The 20,905-nt window shown below is 37.5% G+C and overlaps 2 protein-coding genes across 2 annotated transcripts; one reads left to right on the top strand and one right to left on the bottom strand.

Annotated features, from left to right (window-relative positions):
• Positions 1 to 147: 147 nt before the first annotated feature.
• Positions 148 to 11,195, top strand: vcp (valosin containing protein). The gene is made up of 17 exons (XM_051895787.1): positions 148 to 389; positions 2,315 to 2,426; positions 2,516 to 2,688; positions 2,874 to 3,016; positions 4,708 to 4,838; positions 4,936 to 5,067; positions 5,151 to 5,253; positions 5,376 to 5,509; positions 7,363 to 7,498; positions 7,631 to 7,743; positions 8,739 to 8,903; positions 9,016 to 9,138; positions 9,231 to 9,443; positions 9,620 to 9,928; positions 10,020 to 10,175; positions 10,311 to 10,465; positions 10,594 to 11,195. Exons 1-17 carry the CDS (start codon positions 373 to 375, stop codon positions 10,697 to 10,699), a joined length of 2,421 nt encoding a protein of 806 aa, XP_051751747.1. The 5' UTR covers positions 148 to 372; the 3' UTR covers positions 10,700 to 11,195.
• Positions 11,196 to 11,351: 156 nt separating this feature from the next.
• On the bottom strand, positions 11,352 to 16,138 carry akr1a1a (aldo-keto reductase family 1, member A1a (aldehyde reductase)). Its single transcript, XM_051895797.1, has 9 exons — positions 16,075 to 16,138; positions 15,670 to 15,771; positions 15,360 to 15,479; positions 15,091 to 15,242; positions 14,240 to 14,435; positions 13,460 to 13,659; positions 13,234 to 13,306; positions 11,633 to 11,719; positions 11,352 to 11,523 (listed from the first exon to the last, which is right to left on the bottom strand). Exons 2-9 carry the CDS (start codon positions 15,748 to 15,750, stop codon positions 11,458 to 11,460), a joined length of 975 nt encoding a protein of 324 aa, XP_051751757.1. The 5' UTR covers positions 15,751 to 15,771; positions 16,075 to 16,138; the 3' UTR covers positions 11,352 to 11,457.
• Between the last annotated feature and the right edge of the window lie 4,767 nt (positions 16,139 to 20,905).

The raw sequence follows: 20,905 nt of genomic DNA, 5'->3' as shown, positions 1-20,905 counted from the left end.
TGGCATTTTGACACTTCGGCTCAGCTGAGTAACAGTTTAATCAGACTCTTGAGCCAATCCAGAAGAGACAATTCACAACGCAGCAGAAAATAAGCCAATCGCAATGAACCGTGAACGACACCAGGACTAATGATGTTCAAGCTCTTCCACGGTCGGTCCGAGATTGGCCAATCGATCAACGCAAGAAATCGCGACGTGTGTTCTGATTGGCTCGATATTCAAAATGGGCGAGGAAACTTTTTCTCCGCAGAGTTGATGTTAGCAGGCTAATCCAGTGCAGAGGTAAAAAGCTAGTGTGAAGGTTGGAATCGGTCACTTAAGAGAGCTACTCATTTCCATCAACTATTTGTATCTTTTTGCGGGAGAAGCAATATGGCTTCGGGTGGAGAGTAAGTACAATTTAAGTTATACGTAATTTAGTGTGATGAAAGTTGTTTTGTTTTCTGTTGAGTGCCAGTTAGCCATGAAGCTAAAAGACGAACGCATCATGAACGGTGATCAATGAAAAAAGCGAGTTTACACAATACAGGTTTCTCATCAGAGCGTACATGTAAATTGATATAATCTCTTTAATCTTTATGTACTTCCGTTTTCTTCACTAATTAAAACTTATGCGGGAGTTTTAGGGAGACTGATTAGCTGTGTTTAGCATATAAGCTAACCGGACTGAGTCATCTCCGCATACGATGGAGGCTTTCGGCCCACCGGCATCACCGGCGACTGCTCGGAAGAAAAAAACACGCACAACACTGTTAAACGACCCGCATGCCGCTTCATAGAATAAAAGCAATATTAATTCCCTAAAGCAGTAAAACGGTGAACAGTACGAATCAAAGCGAGCTAACCGGCTTTGTCCATAAAGCAGCAGGTGATGATGATTTAATCCCGTGATCTAGATATTTCAGCCATCAAATCAAAAACAGCTGACAGGATGTGTCATTAAAAAGTTAGATACTAAATGTACCAGACCCTAAGATTTTTGTAAGCACCAAAATACGAATGTTTCAGCGTTTTGGGTTTCACATGTCACACAGCAGCATTTGCTGTGTCATTGGCAACGGGAGCTGGCTAACTGCTGCTAGCTCGCACATCACCCACTCTGAGAACAATTAAAAACATACTTCCATCTACCTGAACAATATATGGTTAGGTTGTTTACGCAACTAATACTAACGCTTGTGTGAGGGAGTTCAATGTGTGGTTCAGTAGTATGTAAAGATATAACGTTTGCTGTCTGTTAGCTATGAGGATGTAGGATTTGTTAGCTTATTTACACACGCGTTGTTGGCCTCTGCCTATTGACGTGTCTAAAAACCGTTTCAATTTAGTTTTTTTTCTTTTCAGAAAAAAGAAAAACATTAAACAATGTACAGCTTAAATTGTTGTATACTGCGGGATTAGCCACACTTAGGCCTTGCTCAAGGCCTAAATCTAGCGGATCATTACGACTCTCGGTCCAGTGTTTTGTGGAAAGCTCTAGAGTAACTTGAGCTTTGACAGACGTATATGTGAGCAGAAGTGCACTTATCCATCGACCCTATCGTGTAGTCCTCTCGGAACAGACAGGGTAATATGTAATGTCAGCTCTTTCTACGTGAAAGTGCTGTTTAATATGAAATGTTGAAAATCTTTCACTTTCGCATTAAGTGATCCTGAAAGAAGGAAAAAATAGCAACTATCTGTCTCAGATAACCACCTGAGAAGCATTGTTAAAGGGACAGCTCACTCGAAAATGAGAATAGTATTTACTCGCACACTTTTATTTCTAAACATCCGAAACTTTCCTATGGAACACAAGCAGATTTTTGCTCATTAACAGTTTTGGTTACCATCCATGTTCACTTTATGATTTAAAAAAAAAAAAGATGCAAATTGTGAAGAGAGGCTGTCATTTTGCCGAGCATCTTTTTTTTGTGTGTGTGTGTGTGTTTTTGTGTTCCACTGAGGGGGCTCAGAAAACCAAGGGTGCCACAGGATGGATTAAAAATTTTTTATATCTAAAAAAAAAAAAAAAAAAAAATTACATGTCTCCCCAATAGCTTTCCCAATAACATGTTTTTCAATAACTTTTTGAAGAACATACAGAATATGCCTGAATCACAAAGTATATCATGCTTAATTTAATATCAACACACCCAGTGTTTGAAAATGAGCATAATTATCATAATTACAGCAGATATACCAGAGGAGATTTCCTAGCCGATGTGGGGAGCCTTTGAATATTGTGTTGAAAATGGGGGGCCTCTGAGTGTTTAAAAAAAATAAAAAATTGAGAACCACTGCTTTAAAATGTTACTCTTCCTCTTCCACACAGATCCAAAAATGATGATCTTTCCACTGCCATTCTGAAGCAGAAGAACAGGCCAAATAGGTTGATCGTTGATGAATCCATCAATGAAGACAACAGTGTTGTGTCTCTCTCTCAGGTACAATCTTCGGTTAGATTTGAAATATATAAAACAATTAATCAGTACTCCATTTGCATGTGCCCATCACATTTTCTCTGCTTTTTCAGGCAAAGATGGATGAGCTCCAGCTCTTTAGGGGGGACACAGTGCTGTTGAAGGGCAAGAAACGGAGGGAGACTGTTTGCATCGTCCTGTCTGATGACACCTGCTCTGATGAAAAGGTTCGCATGAACAGGGTGGTCCGCAACAACCTCAGGGTGCGCCTTGGTGATGTCATCAGGTGAGACAGTGTTTTCGGTTTAAACTTTCATTGTATATGCTGAGTGAGGGATCCCTGGAGTGTTGTTACAAGAGTTTTAGGGTGTTATTCTGATTGACTGGACCCAAATACTAGCTATTCGAAAATGTTCCTATTAATATAAGTGTAGGATGGATCATTTATTTGTTCCCCTTTCTGGTTTTCAGTATTCAGCCATGTCCAGATGTGAAGTATGGAAAGCGCATTCATGTTCTGCCAATCGATGACACAGTGGAAGGCATCACAGGCAATCTGTTTGAGGTCTATCTCAAGCCTTACTTCCTGGAGGCTTATCGGCCAATCCGTAAAGGTAAATATTACCTCCAATAGTCAGTATAATAGTAATGTTTTTTTTTTGTTTGTTTGTTTTTAAACTGTTTACTTTGGGTTAACTCTGAGATGTTACTTTTTATGTATGTTAAATTTATGTTCACTACCATCCTAAAATTTGGGGTCACAAGGACATATTAAATGATTAAAAGTGACAGTAAAGACTTCTATATTGGTAGAAATTATTTGTATTCTGAATAAATCCTTTTCTTTTGAACTGTTTAATCATTAGATAATTTTAAAAGTGTAATTGTAGTGATATTTCACAATGTTACCGTTTTTACTAGGGATGCTCCGTCCGAACAGCTGCAGGTCGTATCAGACGATTGTAACATTCTATGACTCGATTGGGAGTCATTAAATTTGGCCGATCTCACGAGCTGATTGCAATTTGATGACATAAAACTGTTTTAAAAAAAAAAAAAAAAAAAAAGCAGCAGCAGATGCGCATGTAAACATTCTGATGGTCATCATGTCAAGCATGAATAACAATAAAATAAATTGCATCACTTTGGAATAACAAAATAAATCAAATTGCATCACTTTTTTTCTGGGGTTTTCTCAGCAGTTTTGTAACAAGAGCCTCCAAATATTGGTCTAAATCTATTTTCTTTAAAATTTTAAATGTTTTCTGTCAAATGAGACCATGTACTTGATACTTGTTTTTGGTTTTTTTTGGGGTTTTTTTTTTTTAAGAGTTTTGGTAACTTGTAACTTGAAATCACGTTAAAAATTCAGTGTGTAAGCGGTTAACAGTGATGTCAGCAGAGAGCTTACATGTTGCTTGTATAAAGCTTGAATGATCAGTGTCGGCCAGTCGTGATGACAAAAATCGGTAGTCTGTATCAGCTGATCCTGATCAGATCACCTAGTTGGTAACAAATTCTTGTACTGTATTTTGTCAAATAAATTCAGCCTTGGTAAGCATAAGAGACTTAATTCAAAAGCATTTAAAAAAAAAAACAACAACTTTATTTTAGTGTCCGTTAAACATTACGTGGTTACTATAGTAATGACCCATAATTACTAGAGATTCACTGGTCGACCGGACATATCTGTTTGTCTGTTTTTGTTTTGTGTAGATGTCTTATGTAGCCTAACTTTACAACTGTAAAGTCAGACCATTCTGTTCAAATCAAAAACAATTGCTCTGCTGCATGTGTGTAGCATCTTTGTTTGGATCATGATTGGTGCATCACTAATAATTACATACAACTAACTGTAAACCAAACCCTAGTCCTAACCACACTTGCTATAGTAAGTACAAGTAGTTATGCATTATTAGTCAGTTCTTAAATGTATAATTGCCCTATAACATGAACACCTTAATATAAAATGTACCCCAAAAAAAAACCTACTGACCCCAAACTTTTGTAGTGTATATAAAACCAAATTATGTGAATCCCTTTTGCTCCTTGTATGTTTTGGCACATTTCTGCATTCGAGTTCATGATGCTTGGCATAAAGTGTAATTTGTTACCAAATAGATTGATTTAAAATATTTTAGGCATGTGAATTTATGTTTGGTCAGTTGTATTTTAAGGACCTAGAAAGAGTTTGTGGTTTGTCTAAAGCAGCATGAAATTCAGTCATTCCTCAAGGTTGTGTAATTGGTGTATACATGTTTTTCAGTGATTGATAAATAACATTTGTTTTGCTTGATGTCCATAGGTGATATTTTCCTGGTCAGAGGAGGCATGCGTGCTGTGGAGTTCAAAGTGGTGGAGACTGACCCCAGCCCGTACTGTATTGTGGCCCCAGACACAGTGATCCACTGTGAGGGGGAACCTATCAAGAGAGAGGCGAGTAGATTGACAAATGTTTCAAGTTTTGTCATGGTTTAAAATGGGCTATGTGGAGGAACAGTGTGAATGAATGTATCTGCACTCCTGTTTGCAGGATGAGGAAGAGTCTTTGAATGAGGTGGGTTATGATGACATTGGAGGGGTCAGGAAACAGCTCGCCCAAATCAAAGAAATGGTGGAGCTGCCTCTGAGACACCCAGCTCTCTTCAAGGCTATTGGAGTGAAGGTAATTGTCTGCACTGACACTTAGACGCATTAAAGTTTTTTGAGTTTGTAGTCCAAGGTTCAAATCATCTTTTGTTTGTTCAGCCTCCCCGTGGCATTCTGCTGTACGGACCCCCTGGAACTGGAAAGACTCTCATAGCTCGTGCTGTGGCAAATGAAACTGGAGCATTCTTCTTCCTCATCAATGGTGGGGATGCATGAACACAATTTAAATGAATTTTAATGGCTGTTGTTTTGTTTTATGCTTTTATATTGGTGCAAGTTTATGACCCTGAGAAAAATTGATGTAAACTATTTTAATGGTCCCAGGCCCTGAGATCATGAGTAAACTGGCAGGTGAATCTGAGAGCAATTTGCGCAAAGCTTTTGAGGAAGCAGAGAAGAATGCACCAGCCATCATCTTTATTGATGAACTCGATGCCATTGCACCCAAAAGAGAGAAGGTAAGATTGAGTGATGTTCTGAGGCAATAATCTTTCAGTCATTACAAAAGCGATCACAGCAGTTGTAAATTGGGTTGTAAATTCTTTATGCTTTTTTTTTTTTTTTTTTTTTTTTTTTTAAATCCATCAGTAAAATAATTTAAGCTGTAATGCTTGATTTTGTGAGACATTGATATTCTAAACTTCTGTGGTAAGATCTTTCAGTGTAATCATGGATACAAATTCTTGACTTTTTTTTTTTTTTTTTTATCTTTCTGCTCTTACAATGTGAAAGACAAGACACTGCGTCCTTGTTTTTGTTAATTAAAATAAAACTGAAGTAAAATATAAATATTAGATTAAAACATTTAGAAAATGTTACAAAAATTTGAAATAAAGTACAAAAATTACTAAAACAGAAATATAGATTAAAGCTAAATGGAATGTGTGTGTATATATCACAAAATTGCTAAAATGAAAATATAGGAAGTTGTAAGTTAATTCAAAATAACTGCCTCTTGTGATCTGCTCAACTGATTTAATGATATATTTTGTATGAGTTATTCTACTGGACATTTCTCTCCTCATATCCTGTCTTGCATGTTTGGGTGCTTTTATAGGGCTGTCAAAATGGCTTTTGTACTTTTAGAATAAAATTCAGTTCTTACTAATATTTAATTTTAAAAGACAATTTAAGTAAAGGGGGAAAAAAAGCTTTTTGCTTGTCCCCTGAGGCCACAAGAGGGCGCAGTGAGTAAAACATTAATACACTGCATTAAATTGTTTGTTAAAAGCAATAAAATAACATTAACTGTCTGGGGAAAAGTTTTAAAATCATAGTGCATAAACTAACATTTATAAATCAAATGTAATTTTGTAAATTGCATAAACACCATAGGCCCTATTTTACCAATCTAAGCACATGGTCTGAAGCACATGGTGCATGTGCACTTAGGTCATGTCCGAATCCATGTTGTGCACCTGCCTAAAGGCGCATATTACTAAAGCACCCTTTAAATAACAAAAAAAATAATGCGCCATTGACCTAAGACCAGGTTTTTGTTGGTCAATGGTGCAGTCGTTCTCAGTTGCCTCAAAATAGCAACACACCAACAATGCGCCTGAACACACCTCGTTTTCAGACTAGCAAAGTTTAATACAAGGAGCTGAAGTGCAGATCACACAGCACTCTTTTGCAGTGGAATGAGGGGGAAAAAAAACCCACAAAGTCTCGAAGTCTGTTCTTTAGAAGTTGAACTTATTTTAACTTTACATGGCTTTTTATACATGCGGCTCTTTAGTGCGAGACGTCAATTATGTCCATCTAGCGCATGTTTGCATGAAAAACAATGGAAAAGCAGTGGAGAAAATGCCTTCTGTGTGAATGACTTGGTTACGGTTTTGACATCTAGTGGGTTAAATTGGATAGACTAAAAAAAAAAAAATCATTAAAACACAGTCTTACATCATTGCATCTCGTGCGGCACTGATAAAGCTGCCTGACGCACCCCTAAAATTTGAATGCATTGTTTTTGTATTCAAATGTAGATTTTTATTTTAAATTTGATGAATATTTGAAATTTTTAACTTTAATTTGACAGTGCTTTAAAGCTTTATTTCCCCTTGCTTCACTTCTAATCCCTTTTAGCATAATTTACTATGAGAATGTTTTAATCAAAACTGTACCATCATAAACCTAATTTCAAAAATATTCAAACATTTCTAACTGATTGTCACACAGATTAAATGTTATTTATAATAATAATTAAGTATGATTGTGCATTTTACTTTAAAGTACCTTCTGATCTGAGGTGTGGGATGTGTATGAATGTCTAAGAGTGTTTCACTAAATGATCCTCCATCTGTTTTTCCAGACTCATGGTGAGGTGGAGAGGCGCATTGTGTCTCAGCTGCTCACTTTGATGGATGGACTGAAGCAAAGGGCTCATGTCATCGTCATGGCAGCCACTAACAGACCCAACAGCATTGACCCAGCTCTCAGGCGATTCGGTGAGATCACTTTGCTCAAGTGTTGCTCTGTAAAGAGATATTTGCAAAGATGTTTCCAGTTGATATTCTGGCTACGTGCACTGCACCTTAGAAAAGAACATCTTGTGCTGATGCTCTGACTCTTGATTTCAGGTCGCTTTGACAGAGAGGTGGACATCGGCATTCCAGATGCTACTGGAAGACTTGAGATACTTCAGATTCACACCAAGAACATGAAGCTTGCTGATGATGTTGATCTGGAGCAGGTGTGTTTCAGGGAATGTCAGAACATTCAGTGCTCAGTGATGATTCACTTTCGTTTAAACTGGGTCTCCTTAATCAGGCAATGGCAGAAGCATCATGCGCATTTTGTCTGCCCCCTCAGAGTTTTGAGCCAAGTGATTTTTTTTTTTTTTTTTTTTAAATGCATCCCCCAAAATGAAGGCATTTTCAGAATGTCTCAGTGTCTGTTTCATGTCTCGATTTTGCAGATCATTTGTTTTTCCTCCCCTTCCTCAGTGGATCAGTAGTTGTCAAGTTCATTTGCATTTTTGCTTGCTTTGTACTACTTCTGGCTTCTTGATTTGAGTCCCATTGCACCATAAATGAAAGCTGATTTCTTTTAATGTTTTGTCTTATTTAGGGCACCAAGTCGTTGTAGCTAGTGTACCTTTCAAATATGGGCGCATAGGTGCATTTTCACACAATTTAGGTTTTTTGTTTATTTTTAAACCATCAGACAATGTTGCCAAAGAAGCATTATCTAAAGAACCAGTAAAATGTTCTGTACCCTTTACAGACCTGAAAACGGCTTTAAATTCATACACCAAAAACAAATGGCAATTGGAATGGGATCCGTGCTTAAACAACAAACTAAATGAATTAAATCTGGATTCTGAAACAAAACATATATTCCCTTTTAATAATCACTGGGATCAAGTTGTTTATACAAGATGCCAATAGGACACTCAAGACTAACACACAAATTTTTACTTTCATGAGAATCTTATCCAATGTGTCCATCTTGCCTGAATCCACTGTCAATTAAACATATTTTTACTGGACTGTAACACTTCTACCCTTTTAAGAAAATTGTTTTCTGTTGATTCTTTTAAAGAGGTTTTTAACCAAGTAAATTTGTATTTAGGTAAGGTTTTTAGGAAAAAATGAAAACTAAATCTCTCTCTCACCATGATTATAGCCATAGAAGCTGGCATGAGGTTAAAAAAAAAAGTTTAAACCATCCACCATTTGTCATCAGGTGGCGAATGAAACCCATGGCCATGTGGGTGCTGATCTGGCCGCCCTTTGCTCAGAGGCTGCTCTGCAAGCCATCCGTAAGAAAATGGACCTCATTGATCTGGAGGATGAGACCATCGACGCAGAGGTTATGAACTCCTTGGCTGTTACAATGGATGACTTCAGGGTGAGGATCTTTCAGTAACTCTTACAACAATCTACACAGTTGTAAGACTGTGTGAGGGGGAAATTGCATTTAGAGACAAAAAACATTATTGCTTTGCTCTTTTACCTAACAGTGGGCTCTTAGCCAGAGCAACCCCTCTGCCCTGAGAGAGACCGTGGTGGAGGTGCCCAACATCTCCTGGGAGGATATTGGTGGCCTTGAAGATGTCAAGAGAGAGCTGCAGGAGTTGGTGCAGGTACTGAGCACAATCTTACTCAGTTTTTGTTGACTGCAAAATGTTCACAGTTTAATTTTGAAACTCTTACCAAATTTTTCTATCCTTTTTAGTACCCAGTGGAACATCCAGACAAATTCCTTAAGTTTGGCATGACCCCATCCAAGGGTGTGCTGTTCTATGGACCGCCAGGTTGTGGTAAAACCCTACTGGCTAAGGCCATTGCCAATGAGTGCCAGGCCAACTTCATCTCAATCAAGGGCCCAGAACTGCTCACTATGTGGTTTGGAGAATCAGAGGCTAATGTCCGTGAAATCTTCGATAAGGTATGTAATTTTGACCAGGCTGTTTCTAACTCGGTCCTGTTTATTTGATTTTTGAATGTGAAGAATTATGCTTTTCAGTTGTTATGGATCTACCTGTCCTTGTTCTTTGCAGCAACTATGACATGTAAATTAGGGATGCATTTTAAAATTGTACTGGCTCACTCTTTGTCCTCCAGGCTCGTCAAGCTGCTCCTTGTGTGCTCTTCTTTGATGAATTGGACTCAATTGCTAAAGCTCGTGGTGGAAATGTTGGTGACGGTGGTGGAGCAGCTGACAGAGTTATTAACCAGATCCTCACAGAAATGGATGGTATGTCCAGCAAGAAGAACGTCTTTATCATTGGGGCCACCAACAGACCAGACATCATTGACCCTGCCATCCTTAGGCCTGGTCGACTGGACCAGCTCATCTACATCCCACTGCCTGACGAGAAGTCTCGCATTTCCATTCTCAAAGCTAACCTCAGGAAGTCTCCAATTTCAAAGGTGAGGGCGGATGTTTTTTTGTTTTTTTTTTTTTTTTAAATTGGGTTTTTATTTTATTATTTGGTCTTACAATGTATTCCTTTTTGTGTAGGACGTGGACCTGGACTTCTTGGCCAAAATGACCAATGGCTTTTCAGGTGCTGACTTGACTGAAATCTGTCAGAGAGCCTGTAAACTGGCCATCCGTGAGTCCATTGAGAACGAGATCAGACGGGAACGTGAGCGGCAGACCAACCCTTCTGCAATGGTGAGATTTCAGTTTGTCTAATGTAGTGTTTCTCAAACCTTTTTAAGTACTAGTTTTTGATTTATTAAAAAAAATAAATAAATAAAAATAAAAATTCTAACATGTTGGTTGGTTGATTTGTTCTTGTATATTCAGGAAGTGGAGGAGGATGACCCTGTGCCTGAGATAAGGAAGGACCATTTCGAGGAGGCTATGCGCTTTGCCCGCCGCTCCGTCAGTGATAACGACATCCGCAAATACGAGATGTTCGCACAGACCCTGCAACAAAGCAGAGGCTTTGGCAGTTTCAGGTGGGATCTTAAATCATGGTGTTTAGTGACAACTTTGCTGTCCTTTGTTTTCTTTCATTCAGGTGTCAGGTTTCAAGATGTTGAATGGTTTTTTAAAAAAAAAAAAAAATCTTTTTTTTTTTTTTTAGATTCCCATCCAGTAACCAAGGAGGAAGTGGACCAAGTCAGGGCTCTTCTGGTGGTGGCGGAGGCACAGTCTTCAATGAGGACAACGATGATGATCTTTATGGATAAATGTGACCACGTGGCTGACCTTCACAGGCGCCTCTTCATACAGGCCTCCGTGTACAAAAGACAAAAAATAAAAATTCCAAGTTTTTAGGACTGTGCTTTTTTGTTTCTTTTCCGCTTCTCAATTCATGTCCATTCCCCTTGTTTTTTATTCGCCTCGTTCCCCTTCTGTCCACCCCCCTCTGTTGATAGAGAAAAGCATGTAGCTGCTTGTGTTTTGCTCTGGTTTGTGAACGGATGATTTCTGAGAACTTTGATCTTAACATTCTGTGGGTGGGGGTGAATTTCAGTAAAAACCATACACGATAGTGATTTCATTAACTTCACAAGCTATATGAGCAGCTTTAGTGGTGGGGTTTAATGCTAGGCTGTTGGAAGGATGATTAAAAAAAGTGATAAAAAAAGAAAAAAATAATTGCTAATGACTTCATTTTTTTATGAATGTAGCATATAATGTATTACAAGTTTGAAAAATGTTAAATAAAATTCACGAAATGGACCAGATGTTGTGGTGTTTAATTTGTAGAGGAATCTGTGCACATGTACAGACAATGAGAGCTCTACTTAAAATGGTTGTGTGTGTATATACTGAGTGTTTCATAAAATATGCCATGTGAATATTACAACTTGGAGTCTCCATAAAAATCAAAAGAGAGAGATCTGAATGCAGTTTATTTAAATGAGTAGCTTAAAAATTGAAAACATGTCAACTTCAGATCTTATGTTTAATGCTTAACATAACATTGTTCCACTGCATTTTATTAATATGGATCACTGAAGGGAAAGTGAGGGTGTCCTGCATCTCTCCAAACCTTTTGTACATCTTTCTGTGGAGCGACAACATTTTTTTTTTATTTATTTTTTTTTTAGCCACAATAGACATTTCAACACGCGCTATAACAATTTTTGTTTTGCAATTTAAGTATTCGTAGTTACCATTATAGTTGGAACAATAAGCCTTTCGTTCCTGTTGAAGGATTTGATGAGCCTCATGTCTTCATCAGATAATTTAAAATCAAACACCTGTGTGCAAAGATGAACAATGATTACGTTTACATTATCTTCACTGCAGCTCTCAAATCTAATTCAACTATGTTCAAGAAATGTGCCACACCAATGATGCCAAATGTCATTGGTTTTCATGTCTCTTAACCAATCTCAAAGCACACAACTGAGATTTGAGAGATCCAGTGTAGAGAAAGCTATTCACTGAATATTGACCTAAATTTCTTTTAAGCATTTCATTTCTGGGTGAACTATTATCCCATTAATAATACTCTCTCCTCATTACAGCTCTTGTCCTCCAGGTGTCTCTGTCCTCTCTTCTGTCGACATTCTGAACCAGCCCTAATGATGATTGACCTTGCTTAAACTATCCAGGCATTAGTTCAATCATAATTTGGTTATGTGGAAGCTCAGCGGCTAAATAACCTCCCAAGGCAGAAGTTGAGATGCGACAGCTCAGGTGAATATGCATGTGCTAAAATGTGGAGAATGTCATGGAGGATAAATATTAACATTTTAAAGCTGAAGTGTGGAATTTCTGTCACAAACTTTTTTTGAAAAATCTTTTCAAACAGGTTTCCTAAACACTCGCCCCATCTTCTATTGGGTTGAAAAACAGATAGTCCCGCCCCAAACTCATGCCATTGGTTAAGTCAGTGTTGCTGTGATTGGTTGGTCTGGATGCTCCAACAAGGATAGCAGTGTTTTGATAGCAAAGAGCCAGAGTGCTTAAGGGTTAGTTCACCCAAAAATGAAAATAATGTCATTTATTACTCACCCTCATGCCGTTCCACATCCGCAAGACCTTCGTTAATCTTCTGAAAACACAAATTAAGATATTTTTGTTGAAATCCGATGGCTCAGTGAGGCCTCCATAGCCAGCAATGAGATTTCCTCTCTCAAGATCCATTAATGTACTAAAAACATATTTAAATCAGTTGTGAGTACAGTGGTTCAATATTAATATTATAAAGCGACGAGAATATTTTTGGTGTGCCAAAAAAACAAAATAACGACATATAGTGATGGCCGATTTCAAAACACTGCTTCAGGAAGCTTCGGAGCGTTATGAATCAGTGTCGAATGTGTCGAATCAGCGGTTCGGAGCGCCAAAGTCAGATGATTTCAGCAGTTTGGCGGTTTGACACACGATCCGAATCATGATTTGGCGCACCAAAAATATTCTCGCCGCTTTATAATATTAATATTGAGCCACTGTACTCACATGAACTGATTTAAATATGTTTTTAGTACATTAATGGATCTTGAGAGAGGAAATGTCATTGCTGGCTATGGAGGCCTCACTGAGCCATCGGATTTCAACAAAAATATCTTAATTTGCGTTCCGAAGATTAACGAAGGTCTTACGGCTTGAGGAGGAGTAATAAATGACATTATTTTCATTTTTGGGTGAACTAACCCTTTAAACTTTAAAGGAAAATCTACCTCTTATTGTCTCTGCATGTTCAAATGGGGCAAGAAAAAGTATTTTAACATAAAAAAAAAATAAGTATAAAGTTATTTTAACGTACCTCAATGTTCTGTTTGATCCTGGATGGAGTGACGCTTTTGGGGATGCAAACGACACCCCTCTGTATGTGCCATCTATGACACAAAAACAAATCCAGAAGTGTATACTGGACGTGTACTCAAAAATACACTAATAATAACACTAGGCTAACATAAAACTTAGTAATGAAGGAATCCCTTCTCAGCAGTAAATGTGGGCCTATTCTTGGATCTGTTTACCATCCTCACCTGTTGATGACCTGAGCAGGGCTCTTGTTATAGTGCTTGGCCATACTGACCACTCTTGGGTCATCCAGCAGACGGACTTGTCCAGGTGTAACCCATGGACGATCAGGTGAACCCAGAGGACTGTACGCTGTTACTGTCAGCCCTCGACTCCAACAGTGAGATATCAGCTTAGTCTGAACCAGGTATGGGTGGCACTCCACCTGAAAATATTGTATACAGAACACAGAAAAATGCCATTTTATAATATTTTAAATTATAAATATTTTCAAAATATTTATTTATTATTTAAAAATATCAAGAAATATTTTTTTTATGCCAAAGGATAAGTATAACCACATAGATGAAGTTGTGCAATAATAATAATAATGCCTTTTGAATTGCCTGTATCAGTTGTCAATGGCAAATTAAAGGGATAGTTCACCCAAAAATGAAAACTCCGTCATCATTTACTCACCTTCCGGCTGTTCCAAACCGGTACACATATCTTTGTTCTGTTGAACACAAAGGAAGATATTTTGAAGAATGTGGTAAACTGAACAGTTCTGGGGCACCATTGACTTTTTTTTTCCTACTATGGAAGTCAATGGTGCCCCAAAGTGGCCTGGTTACAAACTTTTTAAAAATATATTCCTTTTTGTTCAGCAGAACAAAGAAATTTATACAGGTTTGGAAAGAATTGAGGGGGAGTAAATGATGACAGAATTTTCATTTTTGGGTGAACTAACACTTTAACACAAAGACAATCCAGTCTTACGGTGTGCATTTATCACTCTTGCATACCTGGTTGACCACTGGCTTGTGTTTAGCAACACTGAGAATGTCATCAATCTGTCTGGCATTGAAGTTTGACAAGCCAATGGCTTTTACCAGCCCTTGGTCCACCAGTTTTTCCATGGCTGCCCATGTGTCTCTGTAGTGAGTGTCATCATACCTAATAGTGCCATCAGGATGCCTGGGCATCAGCTCATCTCCTCTCCTGGAAGTATTTAAAACACACTGTCTATAATATTTTGTAGCAACCATAAGAGTTTCAAACCATTCATTTAGCTAAAATTATCCTTACTTTTGGTTGCACAAGACATACAGCCTCAATACATTGAACATCTTGCACCACAGCTTTATCCCACCCTTAACTTATTCTCTTCAGATACACTACCGTTCAAAAGTTTGAGGTCAGTCTTTTTTTTTTTTTTTAAAGAAATAAGTACTTTTATTCCACAAGGATGCATTAAAATGAGCAAAAGTGACAGTAAAGACAAAAATACAAAAATATTAAACAGAATAACTGCTTTTAACATTGATAATAATAAGAATTCTTTCTTGAGCAGCAAATCAGCATGTAAGAATGATTTCTGAAGGATCATGTGACACTGAAGACTGGAGTAATGATGCTGAATATTCAGCTTTGCCATCACAGGAATATATTACATTATAAAATATACTAAAATAGAATACAGTTATTTTAAATTGTAATAATATTTCACGATATTACCGTTTTACTGTATTTTTGATTAAATAAATGTAGCATAAGAGACTTCTTTGAAAAACATTTGAATGGTAGTGCATGTTCGTGAAATTCAGGAAAATTGCTCTGCTATCCAAGAGCTAGGTATAGAAACATAATGACTTACTCAAAGGCCATTGGCCAGTGCATGAGATACAGGTCCAGATAACAGAGCTTCAGATCTGACAAAGACCTTTTGCAGGCCTCCTCGACATCATCTGGATGGTGCTTGGTGTTCCACAACTTGGAGGTCACAAAAATGTCTTCTCGTCTCAGGGACTATGGTAGTCATAAATAGTACAAATTGATGTCCCATGTGTGGGACATAATGGTGATCTGTATTGATGATTTTATAACCAAATGATGTGCTTTATGTATATTTTTATCTGCAGGTACTTTTCCAGGTCCAAGTCGTTCAGTCAAGGCCTCTCCGACCTCTCGCTCATTGCCGTAAGCCGCTGCGCAGTCAATGTGTCTGTAGCCACAGTCTAAAGCTGCTAAAACAGCCTGCTTCACCTACAGTAAGACAGAATCCAATCCAGTTTTGACACAATCAATAAATTATAAAGAATCTAACAAACAGAGAAATAAGAAAATACTACTTTACATACTGTACAGAAGTAAAATTTGGGGCTGTTTTTGACATTTTTATCAGCTTATGTCTGGTTTGTCCGACATATGATGGGGTGGGAAGGGATTTACACACCTGTCCTGGGGCACTTTTCCATGTTCCTAGGCCCACTAATGGCATCTTCTGACCCGTGGAGAGAGTGATTGTTTCTGTCATGGTTTTATTAGAGCCAATTTTCTTATAAAAAAGAAGGAGCCAAAATGATTACAGACCTGTTTAACTGTTTATCATTTTTATGTTCATTATAAAAACTAGACTAACTATAAAATCACTCTGATAAATACATGGTTTGTGTCTAAAAATTGTGTCTAAAATGTGATAACTATACACTGCACACAGTGCAACACAGATTAACTGTCATGAGTCATTTATACAATAAAAAGTAACTTTTTTTGTAGTGTAATTCTAATTTAAACATTCAAAATTAAAAATCTTAAATAAAATCACATAGCAGATTGAAAGATTTAGTTCATATCTTACCTTTCCAGTATGCAGAATTAGACTGACACAGTTACAGAGTTTTATACACTAAGGTCAAAGTCTTTGTTTACTCATTTCCTAAAAGGCTTGAACAATAACCAAAAGCCATATGCACACAGCTACAGCTATCTGATGAACATTATACGAACATTCAGACCTATCTTTTTTCATTTCATCTTGCTAAACAGCATTGATGTCATTGCTTGTCAGTGTGGCTTTGGGGGGAATGGAGTTAATGAAATGATTGAGTCAGGAAACGGCATCTGTTTATTCTGGATGCGTTCACAATGGAGCTGTATATCAAAACAGTTTAGAGTCAGTCACATTCTCACATGCTCAGGTTTAGCGCTCTCAGCTGTTACGGCCCTCCTGCTGGACAAATATAGAGCCAACGAATTATTACTGTCTGTCCCATGACTGCTCCAAGTGTTGTGTCCTGGCAGCGCGCTCGACTCAAGGCCCACTCCACTTCCCTTATGTGGTCAGGCAGAAGAAATGTCTTAGTCACTTTACAGAGGGGGGAAAACCCTGCAAACCCCTGAAGAACATTCTTGATTGTGGACTCACTGATAGTCTAATAGCACCGATGGCTCATTTTAAAGTGAGGGTACGCTCTGAATGGTTGTAATATATATTTTGAGGGTAGTGTTAGTTATGAGATGAGTGAAAAGGGGGAATCCGCACACCAAACAAATGCAGAGTTCAAGGTCCTTTGAGTAAAATAAAGTTTCCTGAAGATCCATGTAGAACAAAATATCAAAAGTTTGCAGCTCCTGAATTGGGACACAGCCTTCGTTTTAGTTACACCTTATTGGGTAGGCCTGTGTGGCAATGGGAGGTGAATTTTAATTAGAGAGAAAAAATTTCTACTACTATTCAAGAAATACTATTTCAACTACTAAAAACTATTATTGTTACTAATAAAATTATGATCTGAAAGCTTTGATTAAAGTTAAATAAAATGTAATTTTGACAAAACATTCTTAAGGGCCATTCACAAAATGTGTTAATCTTTTAAAAATGTGAAGCGGGGTGAAGGGGAATGACAAAAGCAAGGTCTAGAGACTCATTATTTAATATTTCACAATATTACTGTTTTTACTGTATTTTTGAACTTATTTTAAAGGGTTAGTTCATCCACAAATGAAAAATTACTCACCCTCATGGTATATGACTCGTCTATAGACAGCAATATAATCAACACTTTCAAGGTCCAGAAAGGTACTAAAGACATTGTTAAAACAGTCAACGTGACTGCAGAGCTTCCGTGTTTTCGTCCGAACATAGGCTAAGTATTGGCCGAGGCTGTGTTTACGTGAGCATCGGCGTTCGGACGTAAACACAGAAGCTCTGCAATGTATTCACTGCGCCCACTGCATAACAGACTGACAGGGAAGAGGAAAAATTGTTGAATAAAGTCGTTATTTTTTGTTTTTGCACACAAAAAGTATCCTCATCGCTTCATAACATTAAGGTTGAACCACTGCAGTCACGTCAACTTTTTTAACAATGTCTTTAATACCTTTCTGGACCTTGAAAGTGGTGATTATATTGCTGTCTATGGATGAATCATATACCTCTCGGATTTCATCAAAAATGTCTTAATTTGTGTTCTGAAAATGAACAAAGGTCTTACAGGTGTGGAACGACATGAGGGTGAGTAATTAATGACAGAGTTTTCATTTTTGGGTGAACTAACCCTTTAACATGAGTGTTGTGTTTTTAAATCAGTGTGTCTTGTGTAAGATGCTGCAAGAGACACAAGATGTGAGCACAACGGTCAAACATGTCAATCTGGCAAGTTCCCATAGAAAAACAATGGAAAAGCAGCATAGTGGAATGCAAAATAGTGTTCTGTGTAAACAACCCCTTAAACTTTTTTTTTTATTTAGTTGTTTTCACCTCATTGTTGTTCTGTGATGTCATTTGCCTCCCTCTTACAAGTATGATAAGCAAAGCTGCAGTAGTTTGGCAGAAATCAGAGCATTTTCTCCATGCCAATGACATCTAGTGCATGCAGGTTATACTATACCCTTTAGAGGATTCAAACTTGAAACTGACTGCACACAGTGTTTAAAATATTTATAAGATGTGCTTTTGACCCGCTGACAAAATACTACCAGAATGCCTCAGCATTTTGCTTGATATACATGTTTTTTTAATGAATATGTATTATGGTATTAATCAGTGAGGACCATAAATCTCTTGGGTGACATCAGACCACAGTATTATTGAGGCAACGTTTCTGGGAGCGCAAACAATGAATTATTCAGTTAAGTCAAAGAAATGCCTCATGGGTGTTTCAAAAAGTTGAAAAGAAGAAAAGTAAATAGAAATCAGGGTCTCAGATGCCCCTTGAAGTGCATAAGAATCTATTTTCAAATATTTGACACACTAATCTGAATATTGGGGGCCACGTTTCCCCTTGAATGTCTATGGTGGTTACAGACCTGCTCTCCATCTCAACTCAGAAAACTCAGAAGTATTTTCAACAATGTCAAACAATCAAGATGAAACTTTGTAAAGATGAAGAATAAAGGGAACTTTCATACTTTCATATGTTCGCCAGTGGAAAGAATAGGCTTTGAAGCTGTTTCTCCTCTCAGTGATGGATGACTGAAACTTAAAGGAGAACAGTCGTTTTACTAAAAGTACCGTAATACTCAAACATTTAGTGATTTTTTATTTATTTATTTATTTATTTATTACTTTTTGGTCATCTTATAACACATTTTTAAAAAAAGGATGCCTACAGATGTCACAAAGTCTTGTGATGTCATTGAACTAGAGGAAATTTTAAGGAATAGAGTCCAACAGTAAATAGCCTCCGGAAGTAAATATCCCATTCATTTACTCCAAATGCGATTATAAATGCTTTTGTTGAAGCAAATTTTCAACTTTTTTTTTTTTTTTTTAAATAGTCATGCTTAACAGTGGAATTCCTGGTATAAAAAAAAAAAAAAATACATTACCCATGATTCAGCAAAGAAATCTCCACCAATCAGAGAATCAGTCTTGCAGCTTTGTCCTTTTGTCAAATTTTCAAATCCTGTTTTGCTTCATATCAAATTTCATAATGCTGTGATTCAGCTGATTGGTTTGGTTAATGGCTTATAACTCTTTAAAGGGGACCTATTATGCAAAATTCACTTTTTAAGGTGTTTGAACACAGATGTGTGTCCACAGTATGTGTAAACAACCAGCCTATAATGGTAAAAATCCACCCAATACTTCTTTTATAATCCCCATTTATAATTTTCAATCTCTCAGAACACGCTGTTTAATATTTCCCCCTACTCATACGAAACAGTAGGGAAACCCCGCCCATGACTGGTGACGATCTGCCGTTAGCATAGACACACCCCTGAGTGAGAAGCACAGAGTCCGCCATTTTTGTGTACTCGCTGTTTCAGCTAGAGCAAGGATGGGCAACTTCGATAGTGATGAGTTTTTTGATTGGAGGGTGAAAACACGATTTTTATTGTCATTTTTTCATTTATTTTTGCTAATTTGTAGTAAACTTTCACATTAGCATGCACATCCTACACTGTTATTAATACAGGGATCGGCTGGAAATAGCGACCTCTCCTGGATTGATTTAGTATTAACATTATAATCTGAACGCAATCTTTACATTACTTGCTTTTCAAATGTCCAGCGGGCCGTATTTAAAGACATTGTGGGCCGTATGTGGCCCACGGCCGACAGTTGCCCATCCCTGAGCTAGAGATATACAATGTCTATGCCAAAAAACATTACAAATGTTCTGTTGTTGGATGTACCAACAAACATACGAGGTTCCATAGACTCCCGCTGAGTCACTGAGTCACTGAGGACACCGTGGTTGAAGTTATTACTGAAGGATGGATCAGTACAAACTGTTAGTGATCCTCTCCGGAGCAATACTGGTCACGGCAGAGAGAGAGAGCGTGCACTTTAATCCATCGGAGTTGTTTTATGGATTTAAAGTTTACCAGTTTATTAAGCACCCCCGAAAAGGCATAAGGTCTGTATATATTTGTTTACTGTTAGTTGTAATGAGTGTTTTTGTGTAATTCGCTTTGTATGTTAATGATAATGCAAGGGAGAGTTTATAGATAAAAGACTTCAATGCGCACTTCTTGTACTGTGTTTTATTCAGCTCTTATGGTGATTTTCTGGAGTGATAAATGTATGCTTCATGTTTTGTGTGATGTACAATAAACTTCATAAACTCATCAGTAAAGATTTGGCCATCATTTGGACAGGTTTGCTACAACAGGCTCGTACTAATAGTGAAAAGCAAGATGACAACATAAGATATAAACGCTAATAAACTGAACTATACATGTTCTGTCTCCATGCAGCATATATTCTCTGACTCTGTAGGCATCATTTTCAGACTCCGATTCGAACTAAACACCGCTACAGACAGTTTTTTACATTATTAGCGCATGAGATTGTTCTGTCACTGGAGCTCTTGAAGCTCCGCCCTCTTAGGCCATGAGCAGCAGCTCATTTGCATTTAAAGGTACCACTCTAAAACGGCACGTTTTTGCTCAACCCCAAAAAGTGGTAAGTTAAACATGTTATAAAAAATTCTCTGTGGGGTATATTGAGCTAAAACTTCACATACACACTCTGGGGACATCACAGACATATTTTACATCTATTAAAAGGGGGCATAATAGGTCCCCTTTAACAAAAAAATATCCAGGAAAACCAAATAAGAAAATTGCTTAAAAAAAGTATTTTCAGGCCATTGAAATAGTGAACATGGACTGTTGAATTCTGTTGAAGTGTTTGAGGTTAATGCACTTTATACAGGCTTACATAATCCGAAAATGTCTTA

This window comes from Ctenopharyngodon idella, chromosome 5, assembly GCF_019924925.1.
Source record: "Ctenopharyngodon idella isolate HZGC_01 chromosome 5, HZGC01, whole genome shotgun sequence".
NCBI classification, from domain to species: domain Eukaryota; kingdom Metazoa; phylum Chordata; class Actinopteri; order Cypriniformes; family Xenocyprididae; genus Ctenopharyngodon; species Ctenopharyngodon idella.
The sequence above is the reverse complement of the archived record's forward strand: the minus strand, read 5'-3'. Positions and strand labels throughout refer to the sequence as shown.

Excerpts from the sequence above, each read along its gene's own strand:
- vcp (XM_051895787.1), top strand. Across the intron at positions 2,689-2,873 it reads CGCCTTGGTGATGTCATCAG|TATTCAGCCATGTCCAGATG; the intron begins GTGAGACAGTGT and ends TCTGGTTTTCAG. Across the intron at positions 5,254-5,375 it reads ATTCTTCTTCCTCATCAATG|GCCCTGAGATCATGAGTAAA; the intron begins GTGGGGATGCAT and ends TAATGGTCCCAG.
- akr1a1a (XM_051895797.1), bottom strand. The coding sequence starts at position 15,750 with ATGACAGAAACAATCACTCTCTCCACGGGTCAGAAGATGCCATTAGTG. Across the intron at positions 15,480-15,669 it reads GGAAAAGTGCCCCAGGACAG|GTGAAGCAGGCTGTTTTAGC; the intron begins GTGTGTAAATCC and ends GTCTTACTGTAG. Across the intron at positions 13,307-13,459 it reads CCTGCTCAGGTCATCAACAG|ATGGCACATACAGAGGGGTG; the intron begins GTGAGGATGGTA and ends TTTGTGTCATAG.